General features: G+C 40.9%; 1 protein-coding gene across 1 annotated transcript; it reads left to right on the top strand.

The window, feature by feature from the left end:
* Nucleotides 1–218: 218 nt before the first annotated feature.
* Nucleotides 219–16,400, top strand: LOC114477173 (E3 ubiquitin-protein ligase TRIM8-like). The gene is made up of 7 exons (XM_028469334.1): nt 219–746; nt 4,947–5,535; nt 13,440–13,535; nt 13,747–13,980; nt 14,047–14,078; nt 14,941–15,056; nt 15,242–16,400. Exons 2-7 carry the CDS (start codon nt 4,966–4,968, stop codon nt 15,880–15,882), a joined length of 1,689 nt encoding a protein of 562 aa, XP_028325135.1. The 5' UTR covers nt 219–746; nt 4,947–4,965; the 3' UTR covers nt 15,883–16,400.
* The last annotated feature ends 1,086 nt before the right edge of the window (nt 16,401–17,486 follow it).

Genomic DNA, 17,486 nt, shown 5'->3' with positions numbered 1-17,486 from the left:
CCAGGTTTTAGTTTCACCCATTTATTGCCTCAAGTGTGTTTATTTTATATTTCATATTTACTTGAGTCGAAATGGTTATGGCCATAATTATTAATCATTTTGTATTTTTTCCCCCCTTTCCAAAAATATCGTCTAGTACCGTTTTAGTGACCCCAGTATCGTGTATCGTCTCGTGAACTCCCACCCCTATTTAGCAGCAGACAAGTGTCTTTAAACATGAGATAGTGAAGCAAACGCGCACGTGCCACCGTCGGTGGACACGGACAGTGATGCTGTGTCGGTGCTCGGTGTTAGAACACTTTGCCCGTCGCCGCCTCACTGGTTCCGTGGCTTCACTTTTCTCACCGACACTCGGTCTGTCCCTGGTCTAGTCACGGTGGTGTCCGGTTCGTCCGGTAGAGTTTGCTGTGGCCTGGCCGTTGTCCCGGCCCTCTTCCGCGGCTCCTCCCCGTGCTGTAGCCACTCTGACGGGTCACGTTGTTGGAGGAAGGCAGTCGGTGCGGAGGCGCTGCTTCCGACCAGTCACCGTCTGCCTGCGTTTTTACCTTCAAAATACCTGTCAGGTTATCGAGACAGGGCGGAACACAGGCACAAACACCAGCCCGGTGTCCCATAAGACCTGTATGTGGAGGTTGGCGACGGGCGGACGGCTGTTTTCTAACCCGAGAATCTGGATCTATCTGCGGACCGGGTGACAAGCAGCACGGCGGTGTAGGTGCACCGACGACATGGAAAATAAATAGTTGGTAAGCTCGTCCTTCTTCCGTATTAACACGCTCCCTGTGCGTGGATGGACTTTGAAACAACTTCAATCAGCGGCAGATAAGTGTTTTTAATTGGGGTGAGATTGCTTAACAAACATATTTTAGTATGGAGTTTAAAAAAATGTCTAATTTCAGAGCAAGTGGTTTGTCTCTGCTAAGCAAAGCCAGGAGGAGGCTGACATATGGAAAAACAGATGACATATCCGTTTTAGGTGATTTGAGTTATGACGACAGTAATTCACAGTTATAATGTTGATGAACTTTGTTTTTGCTTTGATGTTTCGGATTCGCAAAGTGTGGGCCTCGGCCTCCTGGCGGGCCGTGAAAATACTGCAGATGCATCGTAAAGGGTAATAATTTGCAATACGAGCTGCACATTAAAAGTAATGGTGGGCGGTCCTTCAGTAAATACAGGGACAGGCACACAACGATCTGATCCAATACTTTTTACTCTCTTAGGTTGATGTGTCATCAGACTGCTGACCTCTAGTTGTTTTTTTATTATTATTATTTTATTTTTTTGTGACTACAAAACAATCTATTATCACGACAAACCCTTTGTTCCAAAAATAATTTGAACAGTAGCAAAACAAACATTATGAATATTTTTTTTCTTCTTTTTTGTTAAATGAACAAATTGAAAAAATGATGACTTAAAGCTGATATCTGGATTTTCTGAGAAATTTATTTTTATGTATCATGCTTTTGAAATGTGAAAAAATACCTAACTAGTATTTTACTGTGGTGTACTGCCGGTGGTCATTCATCTATCTATAAAAGCAAGGAACGTTTGTGGAGCGAATATCTCCCTGACGCAGTGTCTGAGCGACCTGAAACTTTGCTAACGGCTTCCAAATACCCCGAGTGTGTGCATCCGTAATTTTGGAGTAATTTGGTCTTTCTAAAACCATATTTTTAAGACTGTCAGTCAAAGTGAATGCGGTACTGTGCACAGAAACAAGGTCACGCGTCACAACAGCTAACAGGTAAATATGATTTTGGCTCTTACCTGACCCATAAACCAAAATCAATGCGACCTTGTTAAGTTCCGGGATGCGCGTGCAGAAAAGTAGAGGCGTGGCTTCTGGTAGATCGCAGAGACAGGAGGAAGAAGTGGAGCTGTTGGGGGCGGGACATCTAGAGGTCCTCTCAGAAACTCCGGATAAAACAAACTTTTTTAAGGTAGAGAGTTGGGAAACTATAATACAAAAATATAATAAAATGTCTTTCCTTTAGTGCACATTTTTCTTCAATAAAAGAAGTGTACATTATAGCATAACAAAAGTTATAAGAAGTTTTTCGCAGAATAAAAGCGATATTTCTAAATGTATAATTGCGCTTTGAACGTTGTGAAATCTCATTCCGCGAGACTTCGGCGCAGGACGACGGACGCTCAGAACCTCCTTATAAATTATGAATTGTAAAAATAAACCACCAGGGGTCGACTATCTTGATGGCAATCTGCTAAAACCTATAGCTTCAATAATTGCCCCTATGGTTGCACACATTATCAATAAGTGTTTTAGTGAAAATGTATGATTGCAATCATGGAAAATGACATAAATTGTGCTAATGTCTAAAGATAAAAGCCGTTTTCTGGTTCAAATAGTCGACCGATAAGGTTATTACCAATTCTGGGTAAGATAATTGAAAGAATTGTTTATGAGCAAATCCAGGCTTATTAATTATTGGTGTTATAAGTCTAGATTTTTCTGCAGCTTTTGTTTTATTGATCATAAATGAATGCTAGACGAATTGGAATGCTATGGTTTTTCTGAAACTGCATTACTGTGGATGAAAAGTTATTTGACTGATGGAAAGCAGTTTTTCCAGATGTGAAACATGGAGTTCCTTAAGGAAGCTGTTTTGGGCCGCTCCTGTGCACAATCTTCACGAATGATCTTCCCTTTGTAATAGAGCAAAAACAAACGAGTATCTCAATGTATGCTGATGACTCCATCTTATATTTAGCAGATGAAAACATCAATGACTTGAATAATAATTTAAAGAGAGAGTTAAAGTCAGTGTTAGACTGAATCAGTAGTACTAAACTTATTAAAAATGTATCTAAAACAAACAGTCTAGTGATTGGAAGTAATTATTCCTTATGTTCTAAGCCAAAGCTTGATCTCAGTATAACTCAGACTGTAATAAAACAAGTAGAAAAAAATCAAACTGTTGGGAGTTATCATTGACAACAGACTTTCATGGGACACCCATGTACAGAAAGTTGTAACAAAAAAAGGGAAATTCTCTATTATCAAAAGGTGTGCAAAAAAAACTAGACACAACAAACAATTAAACAAGTCATTCAAGCATTAGTTTTTTTTCTCACCTGGATTACCGCTCTGTGGTCTGGTCAAATATTTCAATAAGTGTAATGAAAAAAATTACAACGGATCCAGAATAAAACTGCATGAGTAGCTCTCTCTTGTGGGTTAAGATCAAATGTCATTAAAATGCATGAAGGCCCCGGTTGGTTTGAGGTTAAAAATAGATTACCGTATTCACTGATGGATTTCTTACGGAACGTAATAACGACAAAAATTCCTTTTAACTTATATAGAAGATTATCCTTCAGTACGGACACACACCATTATCCAACAAGACATGTGTGGGAGGTTGTTTTATTCTTCCTAGATCAAGAACATCAGCATCTCAACGCTCGGTAACATACAGAGCCATGCTGGAATGGAACTCCCTCCCAAGTCAGGTTTAACAACAAAGCACTGTATACAGTTTCAAAAAAAGACTTAAACAACTTTATCTCAGAAAAACTTAAGTCAGTACTGAAGTAGCCATGTTTATTCTTTAGATGCTGAAAATCAGACGGAGCCTTTGTGATTGTTTTTTTTTTTTTTTTTTTTTTGGTGTTCATTTATGTAAAAAAAATTATAGTTATTGTCGATATGATATGTTATGGAATGTTTTGCATATTGTGAAAGGAATATCAATGTTCGGTTTGAGGTCACTTAATAAAATTAACAGGTCTAGACAATTAATAATTAACATTATTAATTATTATTCTGAGTTAAAATGAAAAGAACTGATCTTGACAGGTAGTCATTATAACTCAGGATAAGTTAGAAGAGCTCCGTTGACTGGTAGTTATGTTAACTCTGAAGATATTGTGTATAATAATACTACAGTATGTTTTGAAAGTCCTACAGTTACATGTATGGTATGGTTTTTATTTAGACAGGGACAGTGCACAATTTAACATTGACCAAAAGGAAAGATGCATTTTACCAGGTTATAGCAATGTAGAAACTGCTACATCAGCCTTGTAGCACTGGTAATAGGTGTTTGATGAGTGTGTTGTGATGATGCATTCATTTTGTTTCAGATGTATGACCTGTGGTCAATGAAGTTTAAATAAAAACTAACAAAGACAAACACGAGTTATGACATTGTGTGCTGCCTGGCAAGCCTTTTCGGAGGAATGAAATCAAAGATCCAAACAATCAATGTGTAAAATGTATTGTCACAGTGAAAAACTGCAGACCTCAGGAAGAATAGCTTCTCGCTATGCGGAAGCTAATGGGGATCCATAATAAACAAACACTCTGTATTCCTTTGTTGTTTCACACCTAATGAGGCAGTAAAAATGTTTTATTATATGGTATAATGCTAAGAATTGTACACTTCTGTCCACACGTGTTGCGTCATGTTTACGTGGAGAGAAGTTGTCATGTGACCAGGTACATGACGTCCTGTGACGTGATATTTTCAAAGAGAAAACAAACTGAACTTAATGGAATTATTGACTGTTATAAGTACATTACAATATAGTTTACATTTATTTTCTTTCTTTCTGACTTCCTGATTTTATAAAGCACTGTTAGCATTACTGATTATCCCCTCACTAACTGCAACTGTACACGAGATGTTGTGCCCATAATTATAGTAGCAGTGGATATTCAACCAGTTTTTTTTTTTAAAAAAAAAAAAAAAGGTTTTTACTTGTTTTGCTATTAAATTTTTGCGTTTTTTTTTTTTTTTTTAAATCAGTTACCAATAAATGAATGTCCTTCTCTCATTAAGCCTTCACTTCATATCAGTTCCATAACCAAGTAAACAATGGTTGTTTTGTGTCTGTGTTCTCCAAAGTTTGTTTGAGAATGCTCATATTTTTCAAGCGCTGATTCTCACTTTTTACATTTCTGTCTCTCTCCCCATCAGTATCGAATGAGCTGCAGTCATGGAAGCAATCTGGAAATCGTGCTTCGAGGAGGAGCTCCTGTGCCCCATCTGTCTGAATGTGTTTGAAGAGCCCATCCAGCTGCCGTGTAAGCACAGCTACTGCACCACTTGCATCTCCGAGGCCTGGGCCAAAGACAAGGCAACGGTTCGCTGTCCGGAGTGCAACCATGAATATGAGCAGAAACCCACACTGGAGAAGAACTTTAAGCTGGCCAACATTGTTAAGTGCTTCAATGCCCTGAGTGCGGAGAAAGCCCCACTCGTGCTACACTGTGTGCTGTGCAGACGAGGCCCACCGCTGCCTGTCAGGAAAGTCTGTCTGCGCTGCAAAGAGCCCTGCTGCCAAACTCACATTCAGACGCATCTGCAGCAGCCCTGTGTGGCCCCGGGACACCTTCTAGTGGACCCCGAGGAGCTGAGGGCTTGGACCTGTCCCAGTCACGAGGCGTACAGGTTGCTCCATTGTGAAGAGGAGCAGGTGGCTGTGTGTCCTTTCTGCTGCATTTCACACTGCACCAACCAAAGACACACAGTCTGCGATGTGGACACACGGCACATAGAATTACAGGTAGACAATTTACACCCAAACTTGTTTTCCTGTACACTGTGTTCGAAATAACATATTTCATACTATTAACTAAAAAAAAATTCACGAGTATTTACTTTCTACTAGGGCTGGGAGATATGGACCAAAACGCATATCTCAATATTTTTTCTCAAAGTGGCGCGATACAATATTGATATCGATATTTGTAACTCAAAGTTGCACCAAAAAGACAAATCTGGGTTAAATTTGCTGATGAAAAATGCTACACAGGCACATTTTTTAACAGTCTGCTGCACAAAATGTGCCACTTTTTGGCTTTTTCTTCTATAAGGGACAGCACGTGTGAGTGAGTCCTGTTGTGTGGCTGTTTAGGAAAAGGTCTGGGTTAGGACTCACTCAGAAATCCATTTAACTGTTCTTTTCATGCTGTTCTGAGAAGTAGCAACAGCAGCAACTCCTAAAACAAGTATTTTAATACAAAATGAGCTGTAAAATATATATTTAAAAAATATGAAAAAAATTGTAACAGACACTGTTTGACTCTACTCTATGAATAATAATAAATTGTATGATGTGATTTGTACTGTGTGATTGTATAAATGAAAACAAGTTAAAAATATATACTATAGATATATCTTGATATTGGCGATAATTGAAAACTAGATAAATCTTGAATCACGATATATTCCCCAGCCCTACCGTCTACTATATACTATAAGTGTGGTTAGGATGAGGGCCGATGATGATGATCCCACTGAAGTACACAGTACTTCCAAGTATAGAAAAAAAAACGGAAGCCCACTGAGGCTAAATATCTCTGTTGATTCTCCACCTTTTAAAGTTCTGAAAGCATTTTTAGTAAGAAATTGACCAGGTAGAATGTAAACATGTGGTCATTTGATCCATAAAACTCACGGAAACACGTTTCATGTCGACATATTGGAGATTTCCGGAGACCCGCCATTGTGCTACTGACCAAACTTCCCGTTAACTTCAAAACAATAGCCCTATTTACAAAAGTGTTGAAAAACTAATGGAAGACAAAAGAGATGCTTTTGTTTTGAAAAGGGGATTTTTGACTTTTATCTTAAAGCCGGTCCCGGGACGATTTTAAATTCCGCTCGTAATGCATCGTGGGGTGGTTGAGTATGTCCTGATATAGTATACATTCTGGTATTTCTCACATACTCAGTCGTTTCATACTATCTAGTGCTGGCCGATATATCAAGATTATCGAGTTTTCTGTTTTGGTGATGTAGAAAATTACAATATTGCCCATATTGAGATATATCTATATTTTATAGCTTATTTTGTTTTGAAATACTGTACTCGTTTTAGGAGTTGCTGCTTTCACTACTTCTGAGAAAAATAAATATGGAGATGTGAATTTTGGTCTATATCGCCTAGCCCTAACACTATCTAATGTGGACGTACTACATATTTTGATGTCAGACTGAGTATGAGTAGCAATTGGAATGAAATATTCTTGGCACGGTGGGTGTTTCTTTGAATTTCAAGAAGGTATGCTTTGCTGTCAGATGACTGGGGCAGAAAGACTCCCTTTATCCTCCGCTCTTTTCACGAGCATCTGACGTGAGAGGACAGGACAGGTGACTTCCACACAGGAATATGTCACACACCGCTTTTAACCTTGATCACACCGCCCACCCCACGCTTGCCACGCCTTCCCATTAGCCGCACTGTGCCCTTGGGTAAGTGCAGCGATGCAATCTGCATCCACAGGAAGCGTTGACCCTCATGCTGTGAGGTGGGTGGATCCACTCCCAGTTTGTTTATGTTAGTTACTTCTGATCCGTTTCAGGATGTGATCTTGAGAACATGTGCATGGGCAGGGCTTTAGACGCAGAAAACTGAAAGCATCTGTTGGTATGCATGTGCAAATGTGTTTGATGATCTAACAACAAGTGATTAATAATCAGCCGTGACAGGGTCAACCCCACACAGAGGAATGTGTCATGTTCAGGGCCGACTTGCTGCTTCGGCTTGTGTACTCTCCCTCACGTCTGATTAGATATTCTTTTATGAGCTCATCTGAATAGAAAACCAGCACAGTGTTATTCGTCTTCTCCCTTATTTTCTTCCCTTTTGGGCCAGACATGTAGTGGGAATAAAAATCAGTGAGGGCATTTTGCTGCAGGGCGGCTTCAATGTTCCAGTGGGAGATGTTACAGACGTCTTGTTCTTAGGGTAGATCACAAAGTTTTATATCGGTTGAAGTGTTGAGTCCTGTAACTGTTGGCCTGCTTTTAGAGCTATTATTGGGACAAAAGATGTCTGTTCAGCCCTTTTCATGGCTGCTTGCTCTGCGCACTTGCACACATCCCTCTCTCTCTCTCTCTCTCTCTCTCTTGCTCTCTAAACAGTAGATCTGCTGGCAAATGGTCGTATTCAGGGTTCTCACAGCACTTTGCTTTTCTCACATTAACACAGTTCATGCTGGGGGCCTTCAGGCACAGAACGTTTTTTTTTTTTTTTTCTTCTTTTTTAATGGCTAAATCTAGCAATATCCAAAACCTTGGGCTTGTTGAATGTTCTTTCAGAGAGGCAGTGGTGCTGTTGTCTATTTTGGTTAAAGGATTTTAAAATTCTCCTGGCAGCACCCTCTGTTGCTTTTGAAAGGAAGAAGGAGAGGAAAAAAGGCAGTGCAACTCTATCTTTAGTTACAGTATCTTCTTTCCTTCCTTTCAGAAAAGACATATTGTAACTTGCGGCACGCTTGCAGTTAGTTCGGAGACAAAAGAATGAATGTAATGTAACAGTTGAGCTGTCCCCGGTGCAGACGCAAGAGGAGCTCTCCCACACAGCCTCACTTTGGTTTTCTCAGGCTCCTCGGCAGGAAACTCTTTGCTAATGGAGGCGCTTCTGTTTGCACTTTCTTGTATCTGGGCTGAAGAAGTGAGTCAGTTCCCCTAGAATGCTGAGTGCAGTCCATTGACATTAGTTGTGGGGAATAGTTGTCAGTTGATTGTGAAAGAGGCCCTCTGTTCACTGAGCCTGAGGCTTCTCATTTAAACATGAGCTTCCTGGCAACCTGCGGGTGTCTGGATGTCTAAATAGGACAGTGGGAGAATTGCTGGACTTTTGCTGTGCTGTGCCGATGTATTTATGGTATTTCAATTCAAGGTGTGAGAAATGTACACGAGGCATGAATTTAAAGAAAAGGTGATGCAACAGTTATCTTGCTCAGCACGTCTATACGTTATGAGCAGCACACGTCGTCCCATCATGTTTTATCAATAGCTTGTGGTATCAAGTAACCTATAACTCATCGGATCCTAACTTGTGGCTCGCGACCCATTAGTGTTACGTTGCCATTGTCAGTGGGACACAGAACTTTGACAGGAGAAGTGTTTGCTTGTATAATATTTTATCCCTCAGCCTGGTAAAGAATGAGATTGAATGACTCAACGTGTGCTGGGTCGATATGCTACATGCTAGTTACACACATGCCCAGTTGTTTTTTTTTTAAATGCTCTGCAGACCTATCAGCATTTAAAATCTTCCCACAAGGTTTTAGACCAACACGTGTTTTAACAATATCTATGCCTCCCTCTACAGTGTATAAATGAGATAGTGTTGCAAGTAATTAAAGATATAAATCAATATGAGGCATTTAGAAATACAATCCAGAGGCCACTGGGGCTTTAACATGTATGTGAAGTAGTAATGCTACAATCCTTAACCAGGGACTCAGGGAGAGCGTACGTACACAAATGAGCAATAACTATGTCCATTTAGTGAAAATGGTGAGTAAATGCTTTCTTCTGAGCTCCTAGTTGGCTTCGTTTTATCATGTTGAGCACACATCAGCAATTCAGGTTTGTCCCTATCACTGCCCATAAAGTAAAATATACTGTAGTCATTATAGGTCTGGAGGGACCAGTTCCTAAAGAAGACTGTCAGCACTGCAGTGGTTATGCAGCAATTAGTCTACATAGATTGTTTTAAGCGCTGTTTTCTCATAAGCTGCCCGAGGGGTGGGCGATATGGGAAAAATATCATATCCCAATTTTTTTCAATCAAATCATTTAGACTATTTTAAAGTGATTTACTAATAAAACAAGCCTATTCGCCTACTTAAAAGCGTCGCCCTAAATGGAAAAAAAAGAATAAAAGATCATTTAAGACAAGGTAATTATCAAATATTTTTTTTAAATGTATGTAAGCAATTCATCAAGCTGGTTCCAATTAACATCAAACAAAAAGGGTGACATGTTCTTTTAGTCACACAGTCGTTTTGCTTTGTTTAACTAAAGTAGTGTAGCATTAGCATTAGCAACACTAAATAACAAGGCAGCAGATCAGTCTATTGGTTTCTATTTGTTATTGAGGTAACACACTCATGTTAATAAAATCCTACTTTAAGCAGTTTTTGAATGCCTCATTTCACACAGTTTGGACAGGAATATCCTTTACAAGATAAAACGTTACTGCTTTGGTTACATTAGGCTTGCGTGATATGGACCATTATTCATCTCTATATTTTTCCTCAAAATGGCAATAGGTGATATAAACTCCATTTATTTATTTTATTTATTTCAATAGTTTTACAAGAAAAACAATAATGGGTCAAAGTTTGTGAAGAAAAATGCAACAAAGACCCTTTTATTAATCACTAGCAGCACAATAACAACATTTTGTGTCACTTTTGACTTTTTCCTTCATTAAGGCTGAAAAGTGAGATTACATTCTGTAGTGTTGCTTCTTTCAGGGCAGCTCTGAGTTGCTGAAAGTAGTTTTTAAAGTAAATCACATTCAGGACACTGTCTCTTTAAGAATGCGTAAACAGCCCCGTGAGCTGCGACAGAGTTGGCTACAGAGGAGAAACACATGCAGTGTTTCTTCAAACGTCTGTCAGTGCTTCAACACTCAGAACTGATGGACTTTAACAGACAGACATCTGCACTGAGCCTCTGACAGACAGACACAGAGGAAGCAGCTCAGCTAACTCTGTGTGTCCGTGCACGGGGGGGGGGGGGCGGGGGGGGGGGGGGGGGGGGGGGCGGGCAGATTGTACTTCTGCACCATTGGATGTGCTGTGTATGGACCACAGACGTATGACGCAGACACTGCACCGCAGGGGTTAAAATGTGAACTACAGACGGTTCTACGATCTCCGTGATTTGGAAGATCGTCGTCATGTTTTAATCCTTAACAATCTATTATCGTCAGATCGCACACCCTGAAGCTGCCCTAATGAATATTTTCATATCCTGCACTGATCAGAGGACTGTGGAGTTGTGAGAGCAGTCTGGAGCCGATTTCGATGAGAAACTGTCAGGTTTTCACTGATTCCGGTTACTCGTCAGTGATCAATCAATGACTACAATACAGTAATTCAAAAGTTACCTGAACGTGATTTCTTTACTTTGTTAAGCATTTCGCTTGAGATCATTGCAGTCCACAAACGGTGCTAAAATAAAGGCCTAAAACGCATTTGGAGGTCAAAAAATGTAACCACAAGACAAGAAGTTAAGTTTCAAAATTTGGAAATTGATTGGAGGTGACGTATAAGGCCTTGATTATTTAAGGTAAGATGGAAAATTAAGTTTTGTGCCGAAAAAATGAAATTGGTTCAAAAATCTGGATTATCTTACAGTGTTTATTATCCCTTTATTATACAGTAAGACCCTGTCCACACGTAGCACACGTATCGGCTAAAACAAATATACTGTAACTGTAACACAGGATAAGGTCATTAAAAACGAGGCTTTTGGAAAACTCAGACCAAAGTGAAGATTTGGGAAAACTCTGGTTTTGCGTTTGAGTGTGGACACTGATAACCAGAGTTTTAAGTTTCCAAATGTCATGGGGACTGTGCTGGCGGCATTGGTGTGGGGTAGCGGTGCCCGGCTGGGGGTGCTTGGATACGGCTGCTTGTCGGTGTGGCCCTGCTTGGGCAGTTGATGGCGTTTTCTCTCGTTGGGGTGGCCGGGGCCGCCTCCCTGTGGATTGTGTTGTATTGTGGGCCTGGGGCAGTCCTGGCGCGGGCGCTGGTTTCTCTGCTGCGTGGTCGCTCCCTGTTGCGGCGGGGTGGGCATGTGGCGGAGGTCGCCCCCTCAGCCGCTGGAGTGTGTGGCTGGTGCCCCGCTGTGTCGGGGGAGTGGGGGGTGCCACCGTGCTCCGTGGGGCCGTTATGGTTTTGGGGGTGGTGCGGGGTGAGTTTCCAGCGGTGCTGCTCGGTGCGTGTCGTCTGCGCCCTCTACCCTCTCCGGTGGCCCGCTGTATGAAGGGGCCGGGCTCACACCAGACAAGCCTCCTCCATGGACTGGGTCTCAAACATTGTTAGGCAGGTGTGCAAAGCTATAACGGTGAACTCGGGACCCCAATACATAAAGCTGCCAACAGAGAGTGACGTCCATTGACCTTTGGATAGCACATGTATGCTGTTTTGTATGAATGGGTTTTTTTTTTTTTTTTTTTTAAACGATGATGTGTGGCCGTAACTTATTTTTTTCTAATGGAGGAGGGATGATATACATTTAGAAAAATACCCAGCTACGTGTGGACAAGGCCTAAAACAGTGCTGTTCTGTTTTGTTGAGCAGTTGGCTTGCAGTGTAAAGGTCATGGGTTTGAGCCTTGTCTGGTGTTGTAGGCACTCGTCTTCTCTGGATATTCCTGTTGTAGAGCCTGTGATGGACCTGTTTGGTGTTTCCCACCATCAGCTTCACCTCAATATAAGGAAACATTAGTGTTTTCCTACTAAAGGGAGAGTAAAGACTGAATGTAGCTGCAAAAGCCTGTTTGCCTGTGGGAAGTGTTCACTGTGACACAGTCAGTAGGCCGGTCAGTTGATGTGCATCAGACAACATGAGTGTTGTAAGCAGCTGAAGAGGCCTGTTGCTGCGATACGACAAGTAACTGCCCTAAAACTCACTCCCCGGAGAGACCACAGGAATGTCCTCTCTCTGTCGCTTTCTTTTTTTTTACCCAAAGCTTTATTCTCCTCATTCACTATTGCATCTTTCTCTGTTTCTGTCTGTGCAGAATTTGGCCTGTGTAAGCGGTGCCTTTCCTCCCATAGTCTGCCTCTGTAGTACGCTCTCTGTGTGTGTGTGTGTGTGTGTGTGTGTGTGTGTGTGTGTGTGTGTGTGTGTGTGTGTGTGTGTGTGTGTGTGTGTGTGTGTGTGTGTGTGTGTGTGTGTGTGTGTGTGTGTGTGTGTGTGTGTGTGTGTGTGTGTGTGTGTGTGTGTGTGTGTGTGTGTGTGTGTGTGTGTGTGAGAGAGCCTGGCGTTGTGCACACAGACATGACAATCTGTCACTGACACAGAGGCCACAGCAAACAATGCATGTGGCAAAATGAGGAAGCACAGGGGGTGATGAGACACCCCCGCTTTATGTTCCTCTTTTGTGGCCAAACTTACACACACACACATACACATGCACATTAGCTCTCACACATAAATACATACATGAGGCTTTGTTGCCATGACAGCAGGTTTTCTTCCATTTGGCCCATGATGCCTTTGCCATGCAGAAAGAGTTCATTAAAAAGTCTACCTGCCCTCCCATGTTCTCAGCTGTCACTCAGTGACTGCTGACTGATTTCCATCTTCTGCAGTAAACCGAGGGGGATTATGTTCTTCCTGCTCTGTAAACTCATCTTCGTGCTGTTTTGAATGAGCCTGTAGAGAAACTAGATTGTTTCCAGCAAATGTGGCTGCAATCAGAGCTGTATTTATGCTTGTACTTTAGTTGTGGCGCTGTTTAAAGATAAACAAATGAGTGCACTGCTTGTTTTCTTTGTCTAACCAGGATTTTGGAAGAGGTGGTAGCTAGTAACTAGCAGACAGGTTTCCAAAGGAAAGTTTAGGTGTTTGTGTGTTTTTTTTTTTTTTTTTTTTTCTTCTATTTTCAGCACGTTTGTGTTTCATGTGTCTAATCTGTCCCTGCTTTCCACAGGCCAAACTGAGGAGGCAGGAGGACAAACTGGAGTGTCGGAATCAGACCATTGATGAGCAGCTCTACAAGCTCGAGTCAGACAAGATGCTGATACAGGTCCATAAACTGTATATTTACACACTCCCACAAAGATAGAAAAGGAAACCATCAAGCCTGCATGCCACAATTCTCTGCAGATGAACTTCAGTGATCTTTATAATTTCAGTGGCTTTCAACTTGAAACCATTACATTTCATGTGTACTGTAAACTTGAGCTATTACACTGTGTGCTCTGTGTCTGAATTACTCCCATCTGCGTTGTCCACAGGATGCAATGGCTGAACTAAAGAGGCAAGTGAGGGCTCAGTATCGAAGGATGCATGCGATGCTTGTAGAAAGCCAAGCAAAAACCATCCAGGGCCTGGAGAGCACGTTCAGCTCATATTTTAGGAAGAACTTGCAGCAGGTTCAGCAGCTCAACGAGAAGCACCGGGAAGCAGAACATCTGCTGAGCTCGGTGCAACATTTCCAGAAAAGAGCGGAAAGTCTGAACTGTATGAAGGTACGCGTTACATCACCTCACCACAGTTATGATAGTTTCTGATTAATATCTTCTTGTCATTTTCAGAACACAAATCCATACCAGCTGCTGATGAACAGGTAAGCATGATTTTCTAAGCGAATAATGAAGCAATTGTTTTCCATCTATTATAATACACATACTACATCCTCACTAGTTTCATTCAGTATGGGAGGCAATTCCACACAAGTTTTCCAGTAACTTAAAGTCCATCCCTTCCGCACTGATCCTTAGTGTCATAGTTGTTGTCGTGTTGTAAGAACAGACATACTGTAATGACATGTGACTGACTGGAACTCCTGATGCTTTTGGATGGGACACTTAGGAAGACTCTGTACACTCTACTGTACACCACCAGTCAGGAAATGTGACTAAGCAGTGGTGGAAAATACTTCTAGTACACATCATATGAAAATGGTCCAATGCAGCTTTTTGACCTCTGGTTTTATGAAAAATGTAGTCAAAAAATAAATCTTTCTCATTTTTATTTAAAGGGAAATGCCTTTTCATGCCTTTTGAACCTGGGGTTAGTACTGCAACATCAAAGAAATATTTGATTTAGTGTCCATTGACTAACCTGGCATCTATTGTGTTTGTGTTTTCTCTTGTGTTTCCAAGGTTGGGTAGTTTAAATTCAACCATTTTCTTAAAATAAGGACTTAATAAAGACCTGCAGTTCAAAAGCAGGCTTCATTGGGGTTTCAGAGAGTTACAAGTTTATACAAATACATTGGGAGAACAATACAGCAGTTCTTAGACTTTTTAAAAGTACTTCTAATAGCAAGAAAGTTTCCTAATATGTTAGAGTTTTTGATCAGCAAATTACTTGGTGAAATTTGACCATCTGTAGGTGTAATTATACTTTAGTACTAGGCTTCTGTACTTTATTCACCACTGTTAAAGTTAAAATGAACTGTGTGGTTTTACTTGTGTGTGTTTTAGGTGTAACCTTTGCCTGAGTTGTGCCATTCCGCCACTCAGAGTGGGACGAGTCAATTCTGCCTTTTTGCTGTCTAGCCTATCAACAAAAGAAAGGTCCATGAAGAAGTTGCTGGAAGGTAATATTAAAATATAGTAACAAACTAAACATTTAGACAGATAATGTTCTCTAGTATTTGTTGTCTATATAACATTATAAATGTTAGCTCATAAACAGGTTGTGCTCTAGGTGATTGAGTATTACTATGTTCAAATGGATGGTTTCTTTGTAACATTGAGGTCTATTGGTTTCTGTTTCTCACAGAACCTCTCCGCGAAGCATCCATTCTTGATATTGTCCAGTCTCCCAGCAGTTCTGCTGCCCCCCTACTCAGCATGAGCTCAGGACAACTGAAGAGAAAATACAGCATGGACCTTTTAGAGAGTAGCTTAGAGAAAACCAACCCAAAGGATTCTCCATCTTTGCTGAACAGCAGCAAAAATCCTCATCTTTGTAACCAGAACCCCCATCCTTCATCCATGTATTCCACAGAAGTTCTTTCCCAGAATCCTCACCCTAGCCCAGAACACAGCCGGGTGATGGCCCCTGGGTCAAGCACCACTCACCCCTCAGGGAACACCTACCGACCCCTCCACTTCCCCAGCAGAGTAGGAGCCCCGCCACAAGCTCCATTCGAGGGTAGGAAAGTACTTGTGTGCACTCTTAACAACTGCTGCTGCTCCCGGGCCCCTGCCACTCATTCTGGGCCTCATTACCGGCCGACAGACTCCTTCCCCTCCATCACCTCTCAAGACTTTCTCCCACATGCCCAGATACCTGCAAATCAGCCCCTGCAGCATTTTCCAATAAGAGGACTGTTGGAAGCTCCACCAGCAACACCCAGACACCCCGAGCTCTACGGACTTTACGGCCAACCTTCAACTAAGCATTATGGGACCAAATGAAAGACTAGCAGCTCTGTTCATTTATTTTACAGGAATTCTGACATTAAACGTTCCCATTTTTGTCTTTTATTTTCAAGTTTTAAATGATTTAAGTAAGTCTTTAGCACACGTGTGTTTATTGGTAGCTTTGTTTGACTACACCGTTGACAGCACTTTGACATTTTTGAACAACAGTGACAAAACATTCTCCCCCCCATTTTGTTCAGTATAAATAGTCTTAACAGACTTGATGAAATGACATATCCTTGACCGTGAGTCTTCCTCCAGGACTCCAGAGACTCCAGTGCCTAAGTAGACTGTTAGCACACTCTTTTTGTAGCTTTCCATCTCCTTCCTTTTTGCAGCTGAAAGCATGCCAGGAGCCTCTACATGCATTCACTCCATGTGGCTTTTAAAAATAATTAAAAAAAAAAAAAACACTGTTCTTTACATGCTTGTCAGGGTTTCAAGAACTTTTGTAAAAGATTATGTACGAACCAAACTGTGTGAGAAATAAATAAACAAGCATACCAAATGGTCTTCTCCTATGTTTCAAGCTGTGTTTAAAGGATAACAATAGTGAGGATGTCTCTTGCATTAACTACTGTACTCCTACACCGTTTGTCCGATATTGACAATTTAGCACTCAAAACGTTCAGAAAGTTCCAGAGATTTATGCTATCCCTTTTATGATTTGTAACTTTTAAACTTTTTGTGTGATAAATAACTGCATTGACTTTTCAGCTCAGATCCCCTTTTTTGAGTGGACACCTCATTAAGCTAGAGTGGAACTGCTCCAGTTTTTATCTGAAAATGTTTGCAAGCAATTGACAAACTATTCAACCTTTAACATGTTCAGCTAATACACTCAACCTTTTTCAAAGTTATTGCTAATATTAAGCAATTAATGCTTTTTTTGGCTAATGGTAAGTTAGTGCTAATGCTAGATTAGTGTTTATGGTTGTTAATGTTAGCATTGACTAGCAATATAGTTAACTAAGTTATTGCTAGGTTAATGTTTCGTTAATGGGTTAATGTTATTTATTGGCCAATGCTAAGTTGGTGCTTATGCTATATTAATGTTAATGCAAGCTAATGTTGCTAGCTAATGCTAATTCATGCTAAGTTATTGCTAGGTTAATGTTTAGTAAATGCTATTTACTGGCTAATACTAAGTAAATGCTAATGCCAGATTGATGTTAATGCTGGGTTAATTCTAGTTTAGTTATGTTAATGCTAGTTCATGCAAATTTCTTTACGTTAATGCGACTGCTAATGCCAGTTAATGCTATTGTTAGTTAATGTTAATGTTAGCTATTGTTAGTTGTTATTGCTAGCTTATGCTAAGCTAATTCAGTGCGACGCAGGCCAGCACTTGCATCCTTACTTATATTTTCCTCAGGAAATGCAAATATTCTAGTTATTCAACTGTTGTCTGGTCAAAGCTTCCTGTTGGTAAACACTGGAGTGCATTCCACTCTGCAACTCAGTGACCAACAATCATTTTATGGGTCAAATGGGATGAAAAACAGCACTAATTTAGGATCTGTTGTTTTCCGAGCTATCGCAGAACACAATACAGAAGGTTTGGACGATGACTTCTTGCCACAGCAGCCCATTAGCCT

The sequence above is a fragment of the Gouania willdenowi genome, chromosome 15 (genome assembly GCF_900634775.1).
Source record: "Gouania willdenowi chromosome 15, fGouWil2.1, whole genome shotgun sequence".
Classification (NCBI taxonomy): domain Eukaryota; kingdom Metazoa; phylum Chordata; class Actinopteri; order Blenniiformes; family Gobiesocidae; genus Gouania; species Gouania willdenowi.
This window is presented reverse-complemented; position numbering and strand designations above follow the sequence as displayed.

What these genes read in the sequence shown, in the direction of transcription:
- LOC114477173 (XM_028469334.1), top strand. Translation starts at nt 4,966, where the DNA reads ATGGAAGCAATCTGGAAATCGTGCTTCGAGGAGGAGCTCCTGTGCCCC. An exon ending in CACGGCACATAGAATTACAG is followed by an intron (nt 5,536 to 13,439) that starts GTAGACAATTTA and finishes TGCTTTCCACAG; the next exon opens with GCCAAACTGAGGAGGCAGGA. An exon ending in CAGACAAGATGCTGATACAG is followed by an intron (nt 13,536 to 13,746) that starts GTCCATAAACTG and finishes CGTTGTCCACAG; the next exon opens with GATGCAATGGCTGAACTAAA.